General features: G+C 38.2%; 1 protein-coding gene and 1 long non-coding RNA gene across 3 annotated transcripts; one reads left to right on the top strand and one right to left on the bottom strand.

Moving 5' to 3' along the window:
• The first annotated feature begins 955 nt into the window (after nt 1–955).
• LOC139188573 (uncharacterized) lies at nt 956–4,465 on the top strand. Its single transcript, XM_070806184.1, has 6 exons — nt 956–1,021; nt 1,175–1,252; nt 1,517–1,621; nt 1,764–2,403; nt 2,539–2,669; nt 3,863–4,465. Exons 1-6 carry the CDS (start codon nt 956–958, stop codon nt 4,463–4,465), a joined length of 1,623 nt encoding a protein of 540 aa, XP_070662285.1.
• A 10,936-nt stretch (nt 4,466–15,401) lies between these two features.
• On the bottom strand, nt 15,402–23,477 carry LOC139188836 (uncharacterized). Of its 2 annotated transcripts, XR_011572181.1 has the most exons (6): nt 23,282–23,477; nt 23,040–23,199; nt 22,866–22,934; nt 22,110–22,168; nt 16,565–16,623; nt 15,402–15,519 (listed from the first exon to the last, which is right to left on the bottom strand). It is a non-coding gene; the product is annotated as an uncharacterized lncRNA (long non-coding RNA). The 2 variants fall into 2 exon arrangements; XR_011572180.1 differs by lacking the exons at nt 22,110–22,168; nt 22,866–22,934; nt 23,040–23,199; nt 23,282–23,477 and adding exons at nt 17,321–17,389; nt 17,495–17,654; nt 17,737–20,572.
• Nucleotides 23,478–23,952: the final 475 nt, after the last annotated feature.

The raw sequence follows: 23,952 nt of genomic DNA, 5'->3' as shown, positions 1-23,952 counted from the left end.
CCAAAGAGAATCCTTTCGAAGGTATTATGAGCGTTTTAAGACTCTAGTTGCATCATGCCCTCAATATCAAATGAAGGAAGAACTTTTGCTTCAATATTTCTACGAGGCACTCCTTCTAATTGAGAGACAAATGTTAGATGCGGTGGCTGCCAAGATCTTAATTGCAAACTGAGCCTTGAATGCACAACAATACGAAGGTGTTGGACAAAGAGACATCCCATGGCAGCAAGTCCATGAGGTAAGTTCAATAGCTGAAATTCAATCTCAATTAGCTAACCTCACTATGCTTGTATCTCAGGTTGCCGAATGATGTAAAATGCAAAGAATTACACCAAGTGTGTGTGGAGTGTGCTATATGCAAGGACATCTTAATGATCAATGTCTTCAATTGATAGAGAATGGAGGATGGGAAAGTGCCAATGCCATAGGTTATCAAGGCTAAAATCAGCAAAGGAATGATCCATACTCAAAGACATACAATTCGGGATGGAAATATCACCCAAATTTCAAGTGGAGGGAGCCTCAACAACCTCAACAAGGAGAATTTCAATAGCCACCCCCTGGGATATATCAAAGGCCATTCGCACAATCTCAACCTCAATCACAAACAGCTCAATCAAACTCAGGTTCGCTATTTGATAATGATCAAGCTATTCAATTACTAACTTCTGTATCATAGGGATTACAAAATCAAAATAATCGAATAGCAAATCAAGACAAGGAGATGAGTGACATGAAGAAGCAAATAGGGCAGATTTCAAAGTTCCTTGGGTACTTTAGAGAACATGGCAAACTTCCTAGTTCAACTATTGTGAATCCAAATGGAGGCTTTGAAACTGCCAAGGCCATTACGTTGAGAAGTGGCAAGGAGCTTGAAAATCACCCAAAACCATCCAAACAAGGCTTTAATGAGGATGAAAAGATGCTGCAAGAAGAAGAATAGGAAGTAAGGGCCATGGCAGGGGAAGACCAACCCTTATTGCAGCCCCCTAAGGCCTCAAAACTGTCCCAAACCACCAAGGTAAGTCCAAATTTGAATTTTTCTAGTTCTATTCCACTAAATATGCCCTTTCCTAGTAGGTTTAGACAACCAAAGAAATAAGAGAATGAGAAAGACATTCTGGAAACCTTTAGGAAAGTTCAAGTCAATATCCCGCTCCTTGATGCAATCAAGCAAGTTTCTAAGTATGCCAAATTCTTGAAAGAGCTTTGCACAACAAGGAAGAAGATTTCGAACAAGGAAGTGGTCCAGGTAAGTGAGAATGTTTGTGCGGTGTTACAAAGCAAACTACCACCTAAATGCCAAGATCCGGGTAGTTTTACAATTCCTTATGTTATTGGCAATACTAAGTTTGAACATGCTAAGTTAGACTTAGGAGCTTCAATTAATGTCATGCCTTATTCAATTTATGCATCTATGAACTTAGGAGAGCTTAAAAATGATGGTGTGATTGTTCAATTGGCCGATCGTTCTAATGCATATCTGAAAGGAGTTTTGGAAGATGTTTTGGTGCAGGTTAACAATTTGATCTTTCCAGCGGACTTCTACATGCTTAACATGGAAGATTCAGCCGATTCTACCCCATTGCTGATCCTCCTTAGGAGACATTTCATGAAAACAGTCTGCACCAAGATTGATGTGTTCAAAAGGACTTTAACGATGAAATTTGATGGCGAGATTATTGATTTTAATATTTTTGAAGCTATTAAATACCATCAAGATGATCACTCTTGTTTTTCGATTGATGTGTTTGATTGCGCAGGATTATCTATATTTGTTGGACAAAGATCCCCTTGAAACAACAATTGCCGGGGGATTGGGCCTAGAACCCAATATGGCCGTGCTTAATGATGAAACTAGCGGGATGGTGGCTGCCCTAGGGGCATTGCCACAACATCCTGGTAAATCTCCGATCCTAATTTCAATTCCCGTTTCTATTAATAAGTTGTTACCTTCAGTGATTCTGGCCCCGATTCATAAACTTAAACAGTTGCCAAATCATTTGAAGTACGTCTATCTGGGAGACAAAGAAACATTTCCGGTCATAGTCTCTTCAACACTCACGGCATTAGAGGAAGAAAAACTGATTCGAGTGTTGAAAGAGCATAAAACAGCCATAGGATGGACCTTGGCCGACATTAGAGGTATTAGCTCTACAACTTGCATGCATCACATACTTTTAGAAGAGGGGGCTAAACCAATACGAGAGGCTCAACGCCGACTCAACCCTCCGATGATGGAAGTTATGAAGAAGGAGATTATCAAGCTTCTCGATTGTGGAGTGATTTATCCTATCTCGGATAGCCATTGGGTTTCACGGGTTCAAGTTGTTCCAAAGAAATCGGGCGTTACAGTGGTGAAGAATGCCGAGAATGAGCTTGTGCCAACCCGTATCCAAACAGGTTGGTGAGTTTGCATTGATTATAGGAAGCTCAACACCACCACCAGGAATGAGCACTTCCCTTTGCCGTTCATTGATCACATGCTTGAAATGTTAGCCGGTCATTCTTTTTATTGTTTTCTTGATGGTTATTCAGGATATAATCAGATTGTCATAGCTCCGGATGACCAAGAAAAGACCACTTTCACGTGCCTCTTTGGTACCATTGCCTATCGACGCATGCCATTCGGTTTATGCAATGCACCTGCCACATTTCAACGAAGTATGGTAAGCATCTTTTCAGATTTCGTTGAGAAGACTATTGAGGTATTAATGGATGATTTTAGTGTATTTGGTGATTCATTTGATAATTGTTTGGACAATCTCACATTAATCCTGAAACGATGCGTTGAAACTAACCTTGTTTTAAATTGGGAGAAATGTCACTTTATGGTAAAACAAGGTATAGTTTTAGGTCATATCGTTTCAGAAAGAGGAATTAAGGTTGATAAATCGAAAATAGATCTTGTATGCTACTTACCCTATCCTACTTTGGTTAGAAAGGTTCGTTCTTTTCTTAGACATGCAGGATTCTATAGGTGATTCATCAAGGACTTTTCAAAGATTTCAAACCCCCTTTGTCGTCTCTTTCAGAAAGATGTGCCTTTCAAGTTCGATAAGGAATGTGAGAAGGCCTTCAAACACCTCAATGAGATGCTCACTTCGGCCCCCATCATTGTTCCACCAAATTAGAGCCTTCCTTTTGAGCTTATGTGCGATGCTTCTGATTATGCATTAGGGGCTGTTTTAGGACAAAGAATGGACAAGCAGCCACACATCATATACTATGCCTCTCGGACCTTGAATGACGCTCAATTGAACTATTCCACAACGGAAAAAGAACTTCTTGCTGTTGTTTTTACTTTAGATAAGTTTCGTTCTTATTTACTTGGTACTAAAGTTATAATCTACTCTGATCATGCAGCGTTGAAGTACTTACAAAGAAGGAGGCCAAACCAAGGCACATTCGTTGGATGCTTCTTCTCCAAGAGTTCGATATCGAAATTCGGGACATGAAAAGAAGTGAAAACGTGGTGGCTAACCACTTGAGCGGTATGGTGCATGAAGAGGATGTCGTGCCTATCCCAGAGACATTCCCAGATGAGCAGCTGTTGTCCATCGAGATAAGTGAGCCATGTTATGCCGATTTAGTTAACTATTTGGTCACTAAACAACTTCCAAGCACTCTAAATAAGCACCAACGTGATAAAGTTAAGAAAGAAGCTCGTTTTTATGTGTGGGATGATCTTTATTTGTGGAAATACTATGCTGATCAAATCATTTGTAGGTTTGTGCATGATTCTGAATTTCATTCGATTTTAACTTTTTGTCACTCTTATGCATGTGGAGGTCACTTTGGCACTTAAAGGACTGCACGTAAAGTACTTGAACGTGGTTTTTATTGGCCTACTATCTTTAAGGATGCTAGAACGTTTTGCATAACATGTGATCGTTGTCAAAGAACCGGAAATATTGGTTCAAAAGATCAAATGCCGCAGGCCCCTATCGTTTGTGTCGAAATGTTTGATGTTTGGGGCATTGATTTCATGGGTCCTCTTCCTTCATCTCATGGTTTTGTTTATATTTTACTTGTAGTTAATTACGTTTCGAAATGGGTGGAAGCAAAAGCCACCAGTACTAATGATTCCAAAGTGGTTGCAGATTTTGTGAAAACTAACATATTTGCTAGATTTGGAATGCCAAGAGTTCTTATAAGTGATGGGGGTTCCCATTTTTGCAATCGAACCATTGAGGTGCTGCTCAAGAAGTATAACGTCACGCATAAGGTGGCAACACCTTATCATCCTCAAACAAGTGGGCAAGTCGAGGTTTCTAATCAAGAAATCAAACAGATTTTGGAGAAGACCGTTAGGCCAAACCGGAAAGATTGGAGCTTGCATTTGAATGATGCATTGTGGGCGTATCGCACAACCTACAAAACCCCAATTGGGATGTCTCAATTTCGGCTTATCTATGGGAAACCATGCCATCTTCTGGTTGAATTGGAGCACAAAGCACATTGAGCCGTCAAAACGTTCAATATGGACCTTGATGCGGCTAGAATTAATAGGAAGCTTCAATTGAATGAACTTGAAGAGATTCGGAACGAGGCGTATGAGAACGCTTTTATTTACAAAGAGAAGTCGAAGGCATTCCATGACAAGATGATTCGTTCCCAGACGTTTGTCGTAGGGTAGAAAGTGTTACTCTTTAATTCATGCCTTTGATTCTTTCCAGGTAAGTTACGTTCTAAATGGATGGGCCCATTTGTTGTTACTAATGTCTTTCCTTATAGTGCAGTCTAAATTCAAAGTTTAAAGACCGGAAACGATTTCAAAGTGAATGGACATCATTTGAAGCCATATTATGACCACTTTGAGGAGCATGTTGTGGAAGACATACCCCTCCAGGCCGTGGGCTCCAACGAAGCTTAAAATGAGGTATCGTCCGGCTAGAAGACGTTAAAGCAAGCGCTTCTTGGGAGGCAACCCATGCAAATAAAGAAGAACTAGGAAGCTCCGACATCACAACCAGATTTGAGTTCCTAAACCCTACATTTTATTGCTTTATCTTTGCCATGCTTGTCATGTTTGTTAGTTGTGTCATTTGCTTGCTTATGTGTGAGTTTATGTTTAAAATATTGAGGATAATGTTTGGTTTAAGTGTTGGGGGGGAGGGGGTAAACAAGTGTTTTTGTTGAAAATTCGAAGGATTTTACCACCTAGCATTTCTTGAGTTGTTTTTCACTGTTTTTGAGTGTTTTTAGTGTGTTTTGGTGTGTTTTTAAAAGAAAATATGAAAATTCAAGACAAAAATTTGAAAAAGTTCTAAAAAACCCAAAAAGAGTCGTTTTAGAGTCATTTTTATGTGTTTGTCTTAGGGTACCTTCCAACACAATGATGAGGATTTGATTTTTAATTGCATGACTGTTAAAGAAAGTTACAAACATGGATGAAAGTTTGATATGCTCTTTGGTTTATACTTGGTTGTAGTTGTCATTAACGAATTCACATGTACTCAACAAACATGGAAAAAAAATTAGTTTTTGTAACATGCTTGAAGGAACTCAACTTACGCTACAACCCTAAGAGACTTGAGCCTATACTTTATTTGGAGAGTTATTAATCTGTGAATTTGTTGTTTTCTAAAGTCGTTGCATGATCTCATCATTCTTTGCTTGGTTGCTACGTAGAATGCGTTTCATCATTTAGTTCCAAATACTAGAACTCTTGTCCGTTTCATTCAAAGCATGAAATTGAGTGCATAACATATAACAAGATGAAGTTTTAGTTAGACCAGAACCAAAAAGCCTTACCCTTAGCATATGTATTGTAGGATTAACCCCGTTGAGCCTTATTTAGCCTATTTTCTTTGTTAGCCACATTATCCTTACCTAGCCTAGAATAGGACTATCCATATCCTTGTTCTTAAAGGATTAAGAAGCATAACTTAGAAAGAATTCCTTTTATTTGACATTATGCAAAAAACAAGTGTGGGGGAAGGTCTTTTGTTGGAAAGCTATAAAGTAGTACATTTAGTGTGCCAAACAATGAATAGGGCACGGGGAAAAGGAAAAAGAAAAAAAAATGTGTGAAATAAGTGAGGAAGAGCTCACAAGTATTGGTTGTTGAAGAAAGGGTCCAAAAAGTTTGAATATGACCCTAAGTTGTACGAAATCCCCTTAGTGTTTCAAGTTATTTGCTGCATTCAAGAGTGAATTCTAAGTTGATTTCATTGCTTCGCTTACTATCGCTTTAAGAACGTCTGTTTTTACTTACCTTTCTTTGTTAGCCAATACTCCTTAGCCCCGTTACAACCCTTAGGTTGTTATTTCTTAGTTAAATTAGTATTTCAAGCCATTTTCGTGTGTTTGTAGGTCCAAAGGGTTAAAGAGGCAAACAAGAGCATTTTGGAGCTTTTTAGAGCAGTTTTAGGCTTGGAATGGATATCACATGCTTGGAGCAAGGGAGATGGATGAAATTAAAGACCTAAAGATGCTAGGATTCCTAATTGAAGATGGATTCCTACAAGAAGAAGGAATGTTAAGCCAAGGTTTCCTACTTTGGTTTTAACCTTTCCTAATCCTCAAAGTCCCTAAGTTCTAGCAACAAAGAAGACTCGTAATCATATTTAGTATCTAAATAAGAACTTCTAGAAGACTTAAATCCCTGCCCTCGTGGTGCCGCACCTCTCCTTTCCCTTTCTCTTCCTTGCCATGCAAGGGAGAGTGTTTCTTTCCTATTCCCTACATCAAATCACATTCCCTTTCTTTAAAAAACATCCAGCCGCAATTCCTTTCCTTTTCTCTCTAAAATTCTGACTTTAATTCTGATTTCCCTTTAGGTTTTGACTTAATTTCTGTTACCTAAATAAGTTAGGGTTTTTGATTTCCAAAAACCTTAAATACTACCATCCTTAGCCACATCAGGGATCCATTGATCATTTTATACACAAGAGCCACACCCATACACATCCAAAAACCATACACACACATCCTTGCCATAGCCATCCACCCTAGACCACCTTCCTAACCCCTAAACACATCTCATACACTCTATCCACCTTTGTGCCACAACAAGAAGAATGAATGAAGGACTCTTGGATGTTCAAGCTTGATTGTTGGAGCATTCTAGGTGTAATTCGTTCTATATTTACAATGTTTAATTTATTTTCCTTTCGTTTTGCTGTAAACATGAGTGGCTAAACCCCTCTTGGCTAGGGGTGATTTCAAAGCCATGATTATGTGTGCAATATGAGTTTATAAATTCCAGTTATGAATTCTTGAATTATGAATGCAATTGGCTTAACTGTTTGATTGATAACTTATTTGTTTTTGTTGATTGAGGGTCGACACTTAATTAGCATGTATAAATCTGATGCTAGAGTGATGCTATGAAAGTTAAGCACTCAAATTAAACCCTCTTGTTGTCAAATTGTAGTATAAATGCAAGTAGGGATCGTTCTAAACTAGGGATTAGGAGGGCTTGCTAAAACCTCTAAACTTACTCAAAAACATAAAAACAAAGTTAAAAACGTTTGAATAGACTCAAGTGACTCAAAACAGATTCTAAAGACTCAAAACAACTTAAAAACACTTAAAACTGCCTAAAAACACAAACTGGGCAGATTTGACTCTAACACAACTTTGGACGAATTTAGTGTTTTGACTTAAATCAAAACACTCTAAAACACAAACAAAACAGATTTTAAACACTTTGGAACAAGAAAGTAAAATGGGGGTTTTGATTTGGATGAATTTGAAATAAACAAGCAAGTTATAAAACTAGGCAGATTATAAAATGAATTTGAGAAATAAAATGATGGATGGATTAGTTCGAGGTCCGTTCTTCACACATGACACACTTGTACATGAATCGATTTCCAATTGCTTTTCAATAAACTATGATGCTCAACACCCCAGATTAACCGTGATGCACAAATTAACCCTCAGATTTTCCTTTACTCATTGAATTGGATGAATGCATGCGACAACCTAAATCATTCTCTAAAAGTCCCCTATATGAATGCATAATAGAGATACAATCAGAGATCATTACGTTCAATGAAAATCATAAGTGTTGACGAGGCAATTATAACTATGAATGCATGATACAATTGCCAAGAATTCAATTAACGCGATCGTGATAAACAACCTTCACTACTCATGAATATGAACTTGTAACAATTAGGTGAAACTCATTTATATTCTAGCATCTAATTTATGCATGAAAACTAAGTATGCATCCTTAATAAACATACAAGAATCAATTATGAATAAAATAGATAATTGAATTGCAATCACAACTTATCAAATCACAATTGGAAGAAATCAATTCAAATCTCAAGCATGTTCATGGCTTCAAACTTCCCCCTAACTAAATAGGGGTTTAGCCACTCATAATTGCAACAAAATTAGAAAATAACAAAGTATACATTGAAAGCAAGAACGAAGTACACCTAGAACGCTCCAAAGTTCCAAGCTTGAAACGCCAAGGACCTTTGTTTTCACCACCTTGTTGTAGCACAAGTGTCTAGGATGTGTATGGATATATGGATGGAATGGATTTGCACGGCTAAGAGATGAAAGTGTATGGATTGGTGAGATGTAAAATGTAGTGTCTTTGGATGATCGCCCCCAAATTATGGTGAAGGGTGGATGTATTTATAGGCTAGGGAGAGGAGTGTATGGAGTTGTAATGAGTGGATGTAATGGGTGTAGTGGGCGAGTGTTGTGGTAATGAGTGGATGTAATGGGTGTAGTGGGTGGATGTTTGGTAATGAGTGGATGAATGTTTGGTAATGAGTAGTGTTTGGTAATGAGTGGATGTAATGGGTGTAGTGGGTGGATATTTGGTAATGAGTGGATGTAATGGGTGTAGTGTTGGAAATGTGCCCTAAAACCAATCATATGATGATACTTTACGGACATTTCACATGTTAAACTAATCTAGTTTAATATCAAGGGCAAAGATTATTGTTTGAGCCGTCTCATATAAATGTTATATGCTTAAACGATAAGTCCAAGGAATATGCGATTGGGAGAATGCGATCTAAAGAAGTTAGATTCATGAGACCATTCTTTCGTAGACACATCCTAAACGTTCCTAATCATAGGATTGCCAATTGGGCATTGACAGTCCGTTAAGATCAGTACGTGCTGTGTCTTCTCTCAGGGAGAGTGACTAGTCTCGAGTCATTGGTGTGTGTGACATCAAGACAAGTACGTAGGTGCTCAATAGAGAATGAGTTCACTGAACACGATCAACGAAGAGTTCTCATATTCATGTCACATGAGAACTCATGGTTGGGATAATACAAAGTAGTCCTTTGACCTGAGGCATCACGTTTGTCTTGTGGTTAAGTCCTTGATCTTTAATTATGTCAAAGTCACCCCATCTGCGGGTGTCCACGGCATCGTTGGGGTTAAGCCACTTAGCTATGGAGGCAAGTGAATGCGCAAGAAGGGATCTCTAACCTTCAAACCGTTTGGGGGAGAATACACTATGATATGATTTAGAATCTCTGGCCAGAGTATGAATGAGATTTAAGAAGTCGTTCCAAATCACATTCAAGGTAATCATATGAGCACACGAATTACATTGGATAGTAGACATGAATAAACTATCAAACCAAACAATGTGGTCAAGAGTATTGTATTAGAGAAAGACCGTATTGCATTTGTAATCCTAAACTGAATAGGTTCTCTACCTCTTCTGATTAGCTTGGGTAACCATGATATGCTGCTAGGTGTCACTCATGGTTTGTGGAAGCCCTAAACGTGTATAATCACTAAAGGGAGAATTGAAAGTAAGTTTCAATTTACAATCGATTTTAAAGAGTTTTAATTGCCCACTACCTCGCTAAAAGGAACCTAATGGATCGTACACCGTGTAAGGTGGAGATTGAAGAAACAATGGAGATGAGTAAGAATAATTAAATGGTTTAATTATTTATGGCAAGGATTAATTAATATGTTAATTAATCAAACGAATAAGTTCGTTAAAGACCTCGGGATAGTTTTGGACCTTAAGGCCCAATGGGCTTCGAACGTCAAGCCCATTGACTTAAGTTGTATGACAATTTAATGAATAAAGATTCACAAAGGCCCAAAAGCCCAAATCCCTATGTGGCCGGCCATGTGTGTTGAATTAGGGTTTTTGGTTCTTTAGGTCATTTAAAGAAGTGACTATATAAAGAACTTTATAGCCTAAAATTCATAAAGGGTTCTTTTGGAGAAAATTAGAGAGAACATGTCTCTCCTTTTCTCTCTAGGAGGCCGGCCCCCTTAGAGGGTGTATCTAGCAATCCTACTCCTCCAAGGTCACTCATTTCTACTTAAATCTAACCTTGGTGTGGAGACTTAGAGGTTCTCTATTTTTGGGAACTTGGAGAACCATATTCTTCCATCCAAATCCATAGATTTTAGATGCAAGGAATGAAGGCCCTCTCTTTGGGTGATTAGCCTTTGCTTATGCAAAGAGGAATCTACAAAGGTATATATTTCTCAACTCACTTTGATTTGAGTTGAGTCTTGGTTCACCAATCTACTAGGCTTTGAATTTCATGGGTAATGTTTTGTTTTTTGAATGCTTGCAAGCATGATTTCGCCTTTTAATTGTTAAATGCATGCTATAGATGTTATTCAAATGAACATGTTTTCACAAAAGCATCCTTCATGTAGTGGGTGGATGTTTGGTAATGAGTGAATGTAATGGGTGTAGTGGATGAGTGTTTGGTAATGAGTGGATGTAATGGGTGTAGTGGGTGGATGTAATGGGTGTTGTGGATGAGTGTTTGGTAATGAGTGGATGTAATGGGTGCAGTGGATGGATGTTTGGAGAATGGATGTGTTGGGTGAAATGAGTGGATGTAGTGGTAGGTGAATGTGTTGGGTGAAATGAGATGTAGTGGTAGGTGAATGTGTTGGGTGAAATGAGTGGATGTAGTGGTAGGTGAATGGATGTGTTGGGTGAAATGAGTGTGCTAAAATGGTTATTTATAGGGAGAGGATGATGCACAAACTTCAAATTTCATCCATTCCTTTTGCTCCAAGCATATGCCATCCATTCCATGCCCAAAAATGCTCCAAAATGCTCCAAAATGCACTTCTTAGCCACATTAACCCTTTGGACCTACAAACACACGAAAATAGCTTTAAATACTAAAATAAGCAATAACTAAGTAAGTGCAAGAAAACATGTTAACTAAGTCGCATAAATATGCTCCTATCAAATTCCCCCACACTTAGCTTTTGCTAGTCCTCGAGCAAAATAAAGAAAACAAAACACAACCTAAACCATCCAACGTTTGCCTCAGGGATATCCAATGCACATGACATGTTAAAAATCATTATTCCCACAAATTTTAGATATCTTCACACTTGAGCACATACTTAATCACAGTCACCACTTACTAGTTCACATTTAACCAATTAAAACAATGTTTTGAATGTAGTAACATGCCATAGAGAATTTGCTCAATTCCTTACAAGATACTCTCTATTTTCTCACATTTTCTGACTACACACCCTACACTAGTTATATGTGAGAAGATTGATGTAAACATGAAAACGAACACTCACATATATGTATAACAAAGAAAGCAAATTTCTGGAGTTATTAAGCATGTTTAGATAAGATCTCATGAATGGAATGCTACTACTTAGATGCAAAAACCAGTGACACCATAAGCTCAAACCAATTCCAAACTCCACATATTGAAACGCATAACACTCAAGATAAAGTTAAGGGTTGTAACGGGGTTTAAGGGTAATGGCTAACAAAGAAAGGATAAGGATAACAAACGTTCTGAAAGCAATAGCAAGCAAAGTAATGAAATAGACACTTGGAATTCACTTAATAATGCAAACATTAACTTTTAAACACAAAGGGAAGATTCAAGCAACACTTAGGGCCGAATTCAATGTTTTAGACCCTTTCTTCAACAAACAACACTTTAGAGCTCTTTTTTCACATATTTTTCAACTGTTTTTCACTCTTTTCACAACTTTTCTTCTTTTCATTCTATTTTCCACGAATGTTTCTTTTTTTCTTTTTCTTTTCTACCCGTGCCTTGTTAAGGACTTTGGCACACACACATGCACGCACAAGAATCACTTCCCCCACACTTGTTTTTCTGCAAAAGTTCAACAAAAGGAATTCCTTCTAAATTATGTTTTACTGAGCTTCAAGAACAAGGGTATGGATGGTCCTAATCTAGGCTAGGTGAGGATAGTGTGGGTTAACAAAGAACATAGGCTACAAAAGGCTCAACGGGGTTAAACTTAAACACATAATGAAATAGGGCACGGCAATTTGGCTGTGGTGGTCACTACACAACTTCATCTTGAATATGTGTTATGCAAATCAATAGCATGCTTTGAATGAAATATGCATGAGTTCTAGCATTTGGAACTAAATGATGAAACGCCTTCTAAGTAGCTACCAAGCAAAGAATAATGAGATCATGCAACGACTTTAGAAAACAATAGTGCACAGATTATTAACTCTCCAAATAAACGTTTAGGTTCAAGTCTCACAAGGTTGTAGCGTTCATTTGAGTTCCTTCCTTCAAGCATGTTACAAAAATTGATTTTTCCTTTATGATTGCATGTGAATTCATAAATTATAACAACAACCAAGCATACACCAAAGAGTAAATCAAATTTTCATCCATGTTTATAACTCTCTTTAACAGTCATGTAATTAAAAACCAAATCCTCATCATTGCGTTGGAAGGTATCCTAAGACACAAATAAACATACAAAAACAACTCTTTTTAGGTTTTTCAAAACAATTTTTCAAATTTTTATGAGATTTTCGGATTTTTATGTCAAAACAGCTTAAAAACACTTAAAACAGCAAGGAACAACCCTAGAAGTAATGGGTGATAAACTCCTACGAATTTCATGCAAAACAATGGTTACCCCCCACACTTAAATCAAACATTGTCCTCAATGTTTCAAGCATAAACTCACAAAAAACAAGCAAATAAACAAACAACGAATAAACATGACAAGTATAGCAAAGTAAAAAAAAAACAGACAGAGTAGAGTTTAAGAACGCAAATCTATTTTTGGAGATAGATGATCTTGTTGACTTTCCACAGCTTTGATCTTGAACTGGTATGGAATTCTGAGCGAGGAATATCAGAGTTCCTTGGTTTCAAATTACACTCCTTCTGCTGGGTTGATTTGATTGTGCAGTCTGCATTCTTCTCTACTTGTTTCTTCTGCACGGCAGGCAGGCACGAGGTAGAGGTGTTGGTCTGTTTCTTTCTTCAATCTTTCCAAGTGCCCACCTCTTGCTTTCTTTCTCCTTGTCCCTAGCTAAGGATGAATTGGTAAATTGTCTCCACATGCTTCGAGGTATCATTTTCACTTCCCTTATCTGTTCCCCAAGTAGATGTGGTAGATGAAGATGAGTACTCGAGAGCAAGGCTAGGTAAGCAATCAGGAAGGGGTTCTAGGTAGTCAGTTCCAGATCGGAAGATTGATTCCAAGTGTTGGTTGATTGCTCTCTTTCTCCTTGTCCCAAAACAAGGACAGGGAAAAAGCATGATATGAGATACTCTTGCTTTCAACCTTCATGATATGAAATACTTTTGCTTTGGATGAGTTGTTTGCAGAGGTACCCCAAGGAATAGGGAACACTGAGTGACTCGAGAGGGTTTGTTGGAAAGGCATTCTCGGAGAAGAAGAAGGGTTATGTATGTATGCCTTGCAATGGAGGGTGAAGGTGACATGTATAGAAATTAATAACCGGTACTATTCTTTCGCTCTGGTCAGCAACCATTGGATGATTTAATAGTAAACTTCACGCGTTTTCTACTTCACACGAGTGATCGGATGATATTTATATATATTTTTACTTCAAATTCACTCGTCTTTTCTTAGTTAGTTCCTTATATTTTTGAGCTATTTATATTATTTTTGTGTTTATAGGTTTTGTTATGCAAAGAAAATAAAAATAGAACAAGTGAAATTTTATGTAATAAATTCGTCAAAAGCAAAATTAAATTACAATATTGCCAACCCATTGTGACGCTAAATGATAAACCAATATTTAAACTATATATTTCATCCTTTTATATTTCTTTTCTTGTCTTGTCTAATTTAGTTAAAGCTTTAAGTATTTATGATACTTTTAATTTATTGTGTTTGTAGGAGAAGAAAGTGGAGAGACAGCGTGAGCAATAGAGAAAAGCAGAAAACGTGAAAGGGATCCAAGAGAGAGAGCTGCTTTGCAGCTGGACGCGGAGAAGGAATCCAAGGAGTCAAAAGCAGAGAACAAGAGGAAAGAAAAGAATAAAAAAAGCTAAAGCTTTGCAGCTGGAAAGAAAGATGGAATAAAAAAATAAAGATAGAGGGCAGGTTAGGGAGAGTCCACACGGGGACGGTGAAAGAATAAAAGGGAAAGAAAAGCTGCTTTGGCAGCTGGGGGGGAGAGAGGGACGGAAAGAAGCAGCCGAGCTGCCTTTGGCAGCTTGAGAGACAGGTGGAAGGAGAGAGCTGCCTTTGGCAGCGTGCAGCAGGACAGGAACAGAAGCAGCTGAGCTGCGTGGAGATAGAGACACGGGGGGAATAACGCTGTCCTTTGGCAGTGAGGTCAGGGAGAGACGGAAAGCAGAAGGAAGTCAGGGAGCTGCTTTTGCAGCTGGGGGAGATTGACGCGGAGAGACTTGGAGAAGCGGAAAAGACGCAGAAAAATAAGCTGCCTTTGGGCAGCGTGAGGCTGCACAGAAAAATAGGAGAGACTGACGGAAGTCAGAGGGCAGGTCAGAGGCGCGGCAGCAGAGCAGAAGCAGTGCGCAGGGACAGACAGAACACTGAAGCACTCTCTCTTTCGGTTTAATTTTTCCAAACTTCTCTTTTATTTCTGTTTTTAATAATGTGTAATTAAATTTATGTTGGTTAGAGGTTAATTCGAAACCATGAATATATTTGTAATATGAATTGATTATCTTCAGTTGTGAGTTATAAGTTGTGAATTCAATTTACTTATCCGTTCGTATAAAAACTGATTTGTGTATGTTGGTTGAGAGTGCACGCTTAATTTACATGCATGAATTTGATGCTAGAATATAAGTGAATTTCACCTAATCGTTATGAACTTATTTTCACAAGTAGTAAAGGTTGCTAGTCACAATCACGTTAAGTAAATTCTTGGCAAGAGTATCATGCTTTTCATAGTTACGAATACCTCGTCAATGCTTATAGTTTTCACAAAGTTTAATGATCTTTGATTGTATCTCTATTGTGCTTTTCACGTAGGGGACTTTTGAAGAATGTTTTGAATTGTTGTATGTGTTTTCCCGTCCAATTCAATAACTTAAGGAAAACTTGAAGATTAAAAAAGTGCTGTTCACGGTTAATCTGGAGTATTGAGATTGACACACCCCGTCCCGAAGGAGGGCATGCTGGCCGTCACGTGAGAGTGACGTAACCATTTGCACAGTACGGAAGCTTTAATTATACAATTTATAAGTTGATACACCCGAAGGTGAGTCCTAATTTTGTCCAATCTGTCAGAACACCGTCGAATTCCTCGTAGTCACCACACCTTTGTGATTCCTGAACCTGGAGGGGCGCAAAACCAAAATTGAGTGGGTCAGTAAAACAATTCTTTTTCCAAATCCAAACATTTCTCAAAACGTTGTAACCCCTCTCCGTAAAACCTGTATACTTTCCCAGAAATGTAAAATATAAATATACATATATATTCTCAAAACTTCATTTTTACTATCTCAACATTATCTCTTTATCAATCATGCCATGCCATGTCATCTCAACATTTCTCATATTAATTATGCCATGCCACATTATCTCAACAGTAATAAGGTATGAATGCATCAACATAATCATATCAGGTGCAAGAAAGTAATCAACCGTAGGCCCTCTAATAGCCCTATACGGTTGAACCTAGAGCTCAAAATCTATCATTATCACTCTACCGGAGTCACCTCTGTGACCCGTCCGGCCTTCTGCACACAAGTTACGCTCTAGTGCTTCTCATAAATCATCTGTGCACATAATCTAAGGTCACCCACCAGTCGGAATCTCACTAACACTCTCGCGACTGGCCTGTCGTACCCACTCCGCGTGGACTGTACGACTAGCATCTACTTGGATCCAAGGCGAGCGTGCGATGCGGTGAATACTATAAGCACTAAACCATGGTGCAGGATTTGAGCTCAATATATATCATCATCATCATAACAGTAATTAAATACTCATCTGTGCGTCCACCGCACCATTTCATACATATGCATCATAAATCAATTCTTACCTGTGCGTCCACCGCACCAATTCATACATATGCATCATAAATCAATTCTTACCTGTGCGTCCACCGCACCAATTCATACATATGCATCATAAATCAATTCTTACCTGTGCGTCCACCGCACCAATTCATACATATGCATCATATATTAATTCATGCATGGCATTTCAACTCACATTTCTATATACTTTTCATATCAATTCTATGCATGGTATTTCACTTCCCGTTTTTCCACATAACTCATATGCATTTCATTTTAAACATAATTTCATGCATTTTCAATTTCTGGGAAAACGTTAAGTATATATATATATACGGAAAACAAAACTGCCCACTCACCTGGAGTTCATCCAACAACTCCCTAGCACCACACATCAAGGCGTCACGACGATCGCCGCCTAGAATAGAAATCAAATCCAACCTCAGAATTCATATCGATATAATATTTAACTTATATAAAATACGTCACTACGTAGTTCGATCCGGAAGATCTGCCACTCAGATTTTAAATCCATAACTTCCAGAGGTCCACAGTATATCTCTAGGATAACATCCTAAAATTTCATTACTATCAAACGGTTGGATTTCCGTCAATTTCCAAAACTAAGTGACGGTTAACATTCTATATTATGGACTTACAACTCCAATTTCGGAAGATCCGCAAATCGGATTCCCAATCTGTAAGTTCCTATAATCCTCAAATATTACGTATTACAACGTATCAAAGTTTGGTGATGATCCAACGGTCGGATCATCAATTCACATTTTCACCTAATGTGAAAACTATAAAACGTTATTTGAACACCTAACCAACAATCCTTAATAACTTTCTCATACGGTGTTCAATTTAGGTATATGAATATACCACAGTGATCTACTCGACGTCACGGACGTCGACATATTTTTAAAATAATTTTATTTTTATTTTTTATTTTTACTGTAGCACCTTCTTCTTCCTTGGGTCGCCGGACTGGTTTTTCCGGCGGCCGTTTTCCGGGCAGTTTTTCAAATTGCCATAACTTTGTCATTTCTCAACGAAATCAAGTGATTCAAAAACGAAAGTTGTAGCCCTTGAAGAGACAAAGAGAATGGTACCTTGCACAACACCTAGTTCGCTGTTTTTTGGCCGGAAACTGCCTCGAAAGCCTCGGAGGTCGCCGGAAACTGGGTATTTTTCAAATGAGTATAACTTCTTCAATACTCAACGAAATTGAGTGAAACAAAAAGGAAAGTTGTATTCCTTGACGAGACGAAGAGATTGATACCTACCTCGACTCCTAACTCGCCGGGGATTCGCCGGAAAACGCCTCGAAAGCTCCGGCCAAACTTTGAACTTGTCGATCTCCGTGTTCTTACGTCCAAAAACTTCCAACGAAGCACTCCGAGCTTCCTTGGGACCTTACTAAACTCGCTGTGATCTTGTTTTAGCCTAAAACGTAACCAATTCAAAGCTCATGAACAGTGTCATCTCACGGCAACTTTAGAACTAGGGTTTTCGAAGTGAAACTCACCTGAAATTGGTATCCCCGTGCTCGTGAAGTCCCCAGGATCACGATGGTGGTCTTAAATGGAACGTTGGTATAGGTTTTAGGTGGTTTTGGTGGTTGCCCGTGCGTTCGAGAAGAAGAGAGAGAATGAGAGTTTCTGAGGAAGAGCTGAGGAAGAGAGAGAGTATGAAGGACAGTATACGGGAAATGGGGAGGGTTTTGAGGTGTGGGGATCCCACATGTCCAAACCAATCCCAATTTCATAAAATTCCAACATAAAATTTAAGTCTAAGTCTCCACTCCAATTACCAAATTTTTTTGGAGCTTAGATATAACGAACGTGAAAATTATACCTTAGTCACGTATTAGGGACATTTCCGTAATTTCATGTCCTCGGAATTAAAAATTCCGGCGCGGGCTGTGACAATCTCCCCTCCTTATAGAATTTCGTCCCCGAAATTCCAGCAACCAACCAAATCATCTATACTCATACAATAGCCTCGGATAAATCTCTCTCATCCGATTCTCTTTCTCCCACACAATTTTCTACTGAATGATTTCCTTCACAAAGCTTTTACTACTTACTCTGTCTTAATTCTTAGGACCTTCTTTTTCCAATCCAAAGTCGACATTAGTTCCTCACCAATCATATCCGGCTTAATTCTCAATAGTTGCACCAAAGTCCCATGTAACGACCCTGCCACTTAGTGACAACGCATCGAACACAAAATACATTATGTGCCTTAGCCAATTCTGAAGGCATCACAAACTTGTATGCAACTTTATTGATTCCTTTAGTGAGAAAAAAAAAATGGTCTGATGTGTCTAAATCTTATCTTGTCTCTTTTCCAATTCTCGTCATTTCTGTTCGCGGTGAATTTTCCAAAAATATCAAACCATTTACCTTACACACTCGATTAGTGGCATATCCATCTGTTGATCTCTTTTGCCATTCCTGGTTACTTCAAGTTAACTTAATCACCTGAATACTTTGAGGAGACTCATCCATAGTCTCAGGGTCTACTAAAACTCTTTCTTGATCGAATCTTTCTCTACCCAGAAACATTCCATTCACAAGTCATCAAAAACCGACTCACGTGACACATTTCATGGTCCTTATGACGTTACTTCGGAAACTGCACAACCAACATACTTAAGAAACTTAGCAGTTCCGTAATCCAATTCTCTTTTCCATAAAACAAATAAGTAATGGTGCACTGTCTGGGAAAGGTTGTTACTCAACACTGGAGTAAATGTACTAACTTGTTACTTAACAAGTATAACTTCTTCTCGATCTTCCATTCTTAATTTTTCTTCCGTTGGTTTTCAATCCACAAGATGATACTCTTGGCAAACGTGCCAGACATTAATCTTACTGTAGTCTTCTCACCAAGTGCTTGAGCTAGAACAAACTTTACGATCACCCTGATCGTACAATCATGTTCATTAAGCAATACAATTCACTTTCGCTGCCTCATATCAAAATCCTTCCAAGTAATGGATATTGAAGACTTTTTGGATTCGTAAAAATCTTGCATTCTTACCAAATATAATGCCTTCATAACTTCACAGCAAGAATGGTAATCATGACTTCCAAGTCACCCGTAGGGTAATTCATCTTATGAGATTCCATTTATCGTGAAACGTATGCAATCACCCTAACATTTGCATCAACATGCCTCCAATACCATTCAAGAAACATCACTAAAAATTTATGATTACCACTATTCTTTGGGAATACCAAAATACGTGCATGAGTGAGGAAATACTTCAGTTGTTGAAACCTTTGCTCACAATTTCCTTCCCACTCATACATAACCTCCTTTCTCAACAGTCTCGTCAATGACAAAGCAATGACTGAAAAATCTTTCACAACCATCCAAGATAGCCTGGTAAGCTAAGAAATTCCGAATCTCAATTACAGTTCGTGGTTGTTCCAATTCCTCAATTTCTGCTATCTTTTAAGGATTCACTTGAATACCTTAAGAATATATAACAAATCTCAGAATGCCACCTGATTCATCTAACTTTAGCATTTGCTACTTAGCATACAACCGACATTCTTCCAATCTTTGTTCCACCGACTTAATACATTTACATGCTCTGCTCTGGCTCAGAATATGCCAGAATATCTTCAATGAAAATGATATCTATTTATCAAGGCATTATTGGAATACTTCATCCAATAACTCATAAAACAGCATGAGTATCCATATAGCATCACCAAACTTCATAAAGACTATAACGAGTCCAGAAAACCATCTTATGATCAATGTCACTTATAATATTCAATTGGTAGTAACCAGATCTCAATTCAATCTTTGAATCTTCGCAATTACTTATGAGCTGGTTAAATAAACATCAGTACATCACCATGGATAACGGTTCTCAATCGTTACCCGACTCCATTGTCTATAATCAATGAACAGTCTCAAGATCCATTTTTCTTCCTCACCAACAAACTGGGCTCCTCAAAAGTGTTGTACTAGGTTGAATAAAACTTTTATCAACCAATTCTCTCAACTGAATTTCCAATTCCCTTAACTCATCCTGAACCAATCTCCAATATAAATTTATACCTGGCAACAAATCAATAATGAACCTCATATCTCTGCCTGAAGGCAATCCAGGTCTACTTTCAAGGAAGACATCAAGAAAAGTCTAACTCTTTCGACATTATTCACACTACTCCAAACAACATCATTTAGCACCACATGAGCTAAGTATTTTTGACAGCCTTTCGAAAACAATCTCTTTGCTCTCCAGCATAAATAACAGCCTGACTCAATCCATTTTGCATACTTACAAAAGTAATCTCTGTTCATCCAGATCGATGGAAAGTACTGGTTTCCCATAACATTTCGTCTTGTCACAATTATAACCAACCAATCTAATGGAACATAATTAACTGATACAATATATATTTCTTATTATGTATGTTATTACCTAGAGAGTAGTAAATAAATGTAGTTGAGACGAGTGTATGTATTTTGCATTGAGTGACAAAATAGTAATGTTATATCTTTGAAAGTGGTTGCCTACTTATCGAGACAACGATGATTTATCAGTATTGCGGGCTGCAGACCGTAATATTAATAACTCATTCGTGGATTCGTTAAGCAAGCAAACCGGTAGATTATTTTATGTTAGTATTGTACTTATTTGGAATGCTCAATTTTGGTTTTGCGCCCCTCCAGGTTCAGGAATCACAAAGGTGTGGTGACTACGAGGAATTCGACGGTGTTCTGACAGATTGGACAAAATTAGGACTCACCTTCGGGTGTATCAACTTATAAATTGTATAATTAAAGCTTCCGTACTGTGCAAATGGTTACGTCACTCTCACGTGACGGCCAGCATGCCCTCCTTCGGGACGGGGTGTGTCAGTAAAACAATTCTTTTTCCAAATCCAAACATTTCTCAAAACGTTGTAACCCCTCTCCGTAAAACCTGTATACTTTCCCAGAAATGTAAAATATAAATATACATATATATTCTCAAAACTTCATTTTTACTATCTCAACATTATCTCTTTATCAATCATGCCATGCCATGTCATCTCAACATTTCTCATATTAATTATGCCATGCCACATTATCTCAACAGTAATAAGGTATGAATGCATCAACATAATCATATCAGGTGCAAGAAAGTAATCAACCGTAGGCCCTCTAATAGCCCTATACGGTTGAACCTAGAGCTCAAAATCTATCATTATCACTCTACCGGAGTCACCTCTGTGACCCGTCCGGCCTTCTGCACACAAGTTACGCTCTAGTGCTTCTCATAAATCATCTGTGCACATAATCTAAGGTCACCCACCAGTCGGAATCTCACTAACACTCTCGCGACTGGCCTGTCGTACCCACTCCGCGTGGACTGTACGACTAGCATCTACTTGGATCCAAGGCGAGCGTGCGATGCGGTGAATACTATAAGCACTAAACCATGGTGCAGGATTTGAGCTCAATATATATCATCATCATCATAACAGTAATTAAATACTCATCTGTGCGTCCACCGCACCATTTCATACATATGCATCATAAATCAATTCTTACCTGTGCGTCCACCGCACCAATTCATACATATGCATCATAAATCAATTCTTACCTGTGCGTCCACCGCACCAATTCATACATATGCATCATAAATCAATTCTTACCTGTGCGTCCACCGCACCAATTCATACATATGCATCATATATTAATTCATGCATGGCATTTCAACTCACATTTCTATATACTTTTCATATCAATTCTATGCATGGTATTTCACTTCCCGTTTTTCCACATAACTCATATGCATTTCATTTTAAACATAATTTCATGCATTTTCAATTTCTGGGAAAACGTTAAGTATATATATATATACGGAAAACAAAACTGCCCACTCACCTGGAGTTCATCCAACAACTCCCTAGCACCACACATCAAGGCGTCACGACGATCGCCGCCTAGAATAGAAATCAAATCCAACCTCAGAATTCATATCGATATAATATTTAACTTATATAAAATACGTCACTACGTAGTTCGATCCGGAAGATCTGCCACTCAGATTTTAAATCCATAACTTCCAGAGGTCCACAGTATATCTCTAGGATAACATCCTAAAATTTCATTACTATCAAACGGTTGGATTTCCGTCAATTTCCAAAACTAAGTGACGGTTAACATTCTATATTATGGACTTACAACTCCAATTTCGGAAGATCCGCAAATCGGATTCCCAATCTGTAAGTTCCTATAATCCTCAAATATTACGTATTACAACGTATCAAAGTTTGGTGATGATCCAACGGTCGGATCATCAATTCACATTTTCACCTAATGTGAAAACTATAAAACGTTATTTGAACACCTAACCAACAATCCTTAATAACTTTCTCATACGGTGTTCAATTTAGGTATATGAATATACCACAGTGATCTACTCGACGTCACGGACGTCGACATATTTTTAAAATAATTTTATTTTTATTTTTTATTTTTACTGTAGCACCTTCTTCTTCCTTGGGTCGCCGGACTGGTTTTTCCGGCGGCCGTTTTCCGGGCAGTTTTTCAAATTGCCATAACTTTGTCATTTCTCAACGAAATCAAGTGATTCAAAAACGAAAGTTGTAGCCCTTGAAGAGACAAAGAGAATGGTACCTTGCACAACACCTAGTTCGCTGTTTTTTGGCCGGAAACTGCCTCGAAAGCCTCGGAGGTCGCCGGAAACTGGGTATTTTTCAAATGAGTATAACTTCTTCAATACTCAACGAAATTGAGTGAAACAAAAAGGAAAGTTGTATTCCTTGACGAGACGAAGAGATTGATACCTACCTCGACTCCTAACTCGCCGGGGATTCGCCGGAAAACGCCTCGAAAGCTCCGGCCAAACTTTGAACTTGTCGATCTCCGTGTTCTTACGTCCAAAAACTTCCAACGAAGCACTCCGAGCTTCCTTGGGACCTTACTAAACTCGCTGTGATCTTGTTTTAGCCTAAAACGTAACCAATTCAAAGCTCATGAACAGTGTCATCTCACGGCAACTTTAGAACTAGGGTTTTCGAAGTGAAACTCACCTGAAATTGGTATCCCCGTGCTCGTGAAGTCCCCAGGATCACGATGGTGGTCTTAAATGGAACGTTGGTATAGGTTTTAGGTGGTTTTGGTGGTTGCCCGTGCGTTCGAGAAGAAGAGAGAGAATGAGAGTTTCTGAGGAAGAGCTGAGGAAGAGAGAGAGTATGAAGGACAGTATACGGGAAATGGGGAGGGTTTTGAGGTGTGGGGATCCCACATGTCCAAACCAATCCCAATTTCATAAAATTCCAACATAAAATTTAAGTCTAAGTCTCCACTCCAATTACCAAATTTTTTTGGAGCTTAGATATAACGAACGTGAAAATTATACCTTAGTCACGTATTAGGGACATTTCCGTAATTTCATGTCCTCGGAATTAAAAATTCCGGCGCGGGCTGTGACAGAGATTCACAATTTATTAAATGAACAATTGGAAATCATTTTGTATGCAAGTATAACATGTGTGGAGAAGAACCCTCTAGCTAGTCCGTCATTTATCATTTTACCTTAATTTTATGTTTTTATCAATTCTGTAATTTAATTAAGTTTAATTTACTTTTCATCAAAACCAAACACCCATCCATTATTAAATTATATTATTTAGTTAGTTTTCTTTATTGTTAGTCTTTTAATTCAATTTCCGTCCATTTCAGTTCCTAGTGTTTAATTTAA

This window comes from Malus domestica, chromosome 10 (genome assembly GCF_042453785.1).
Source record: "Malus domestica chromosome 10, GDT2T_hap1".
In the NCBI taxonomy this organism is placed as follows: Eukaryota; Viridiplantae; Streptophyta; class Magnoliopsida; order Rosales; family Rosaceae; genus Malus; species Malus domestica.
The sequence above is the reverse complement of the archived record's forward strand: the minus strand, read 5'-3'. Positions and strand labels throughout refer to the sequence as shown.

Excerpts from the sequence above, each read along its gene's own strand:
- LOC139188573 (XM_070806184.1), top strand. The coding sequence starts at position 956 with ATGGCAGGGGAAGACCAACCCTTATTGCAGCCCCCTAAGGCCTCAAAA. Across the intron at positions 2,404-2,538 it reads GCCAACCCGTATCCAAACAG|GATATAATCAGATTGTCATA; the intron begins GTTGGTGAGTTT and ends ATGGTTATTCAG. Across the intron at positions 2,670-3,862 it reads CCACATTTCAACGAAGTATG|GATGCTAGAACGTTTTGCAT; the intron begins GTAAGCATCTTT and ends ACTATCTTTAAG.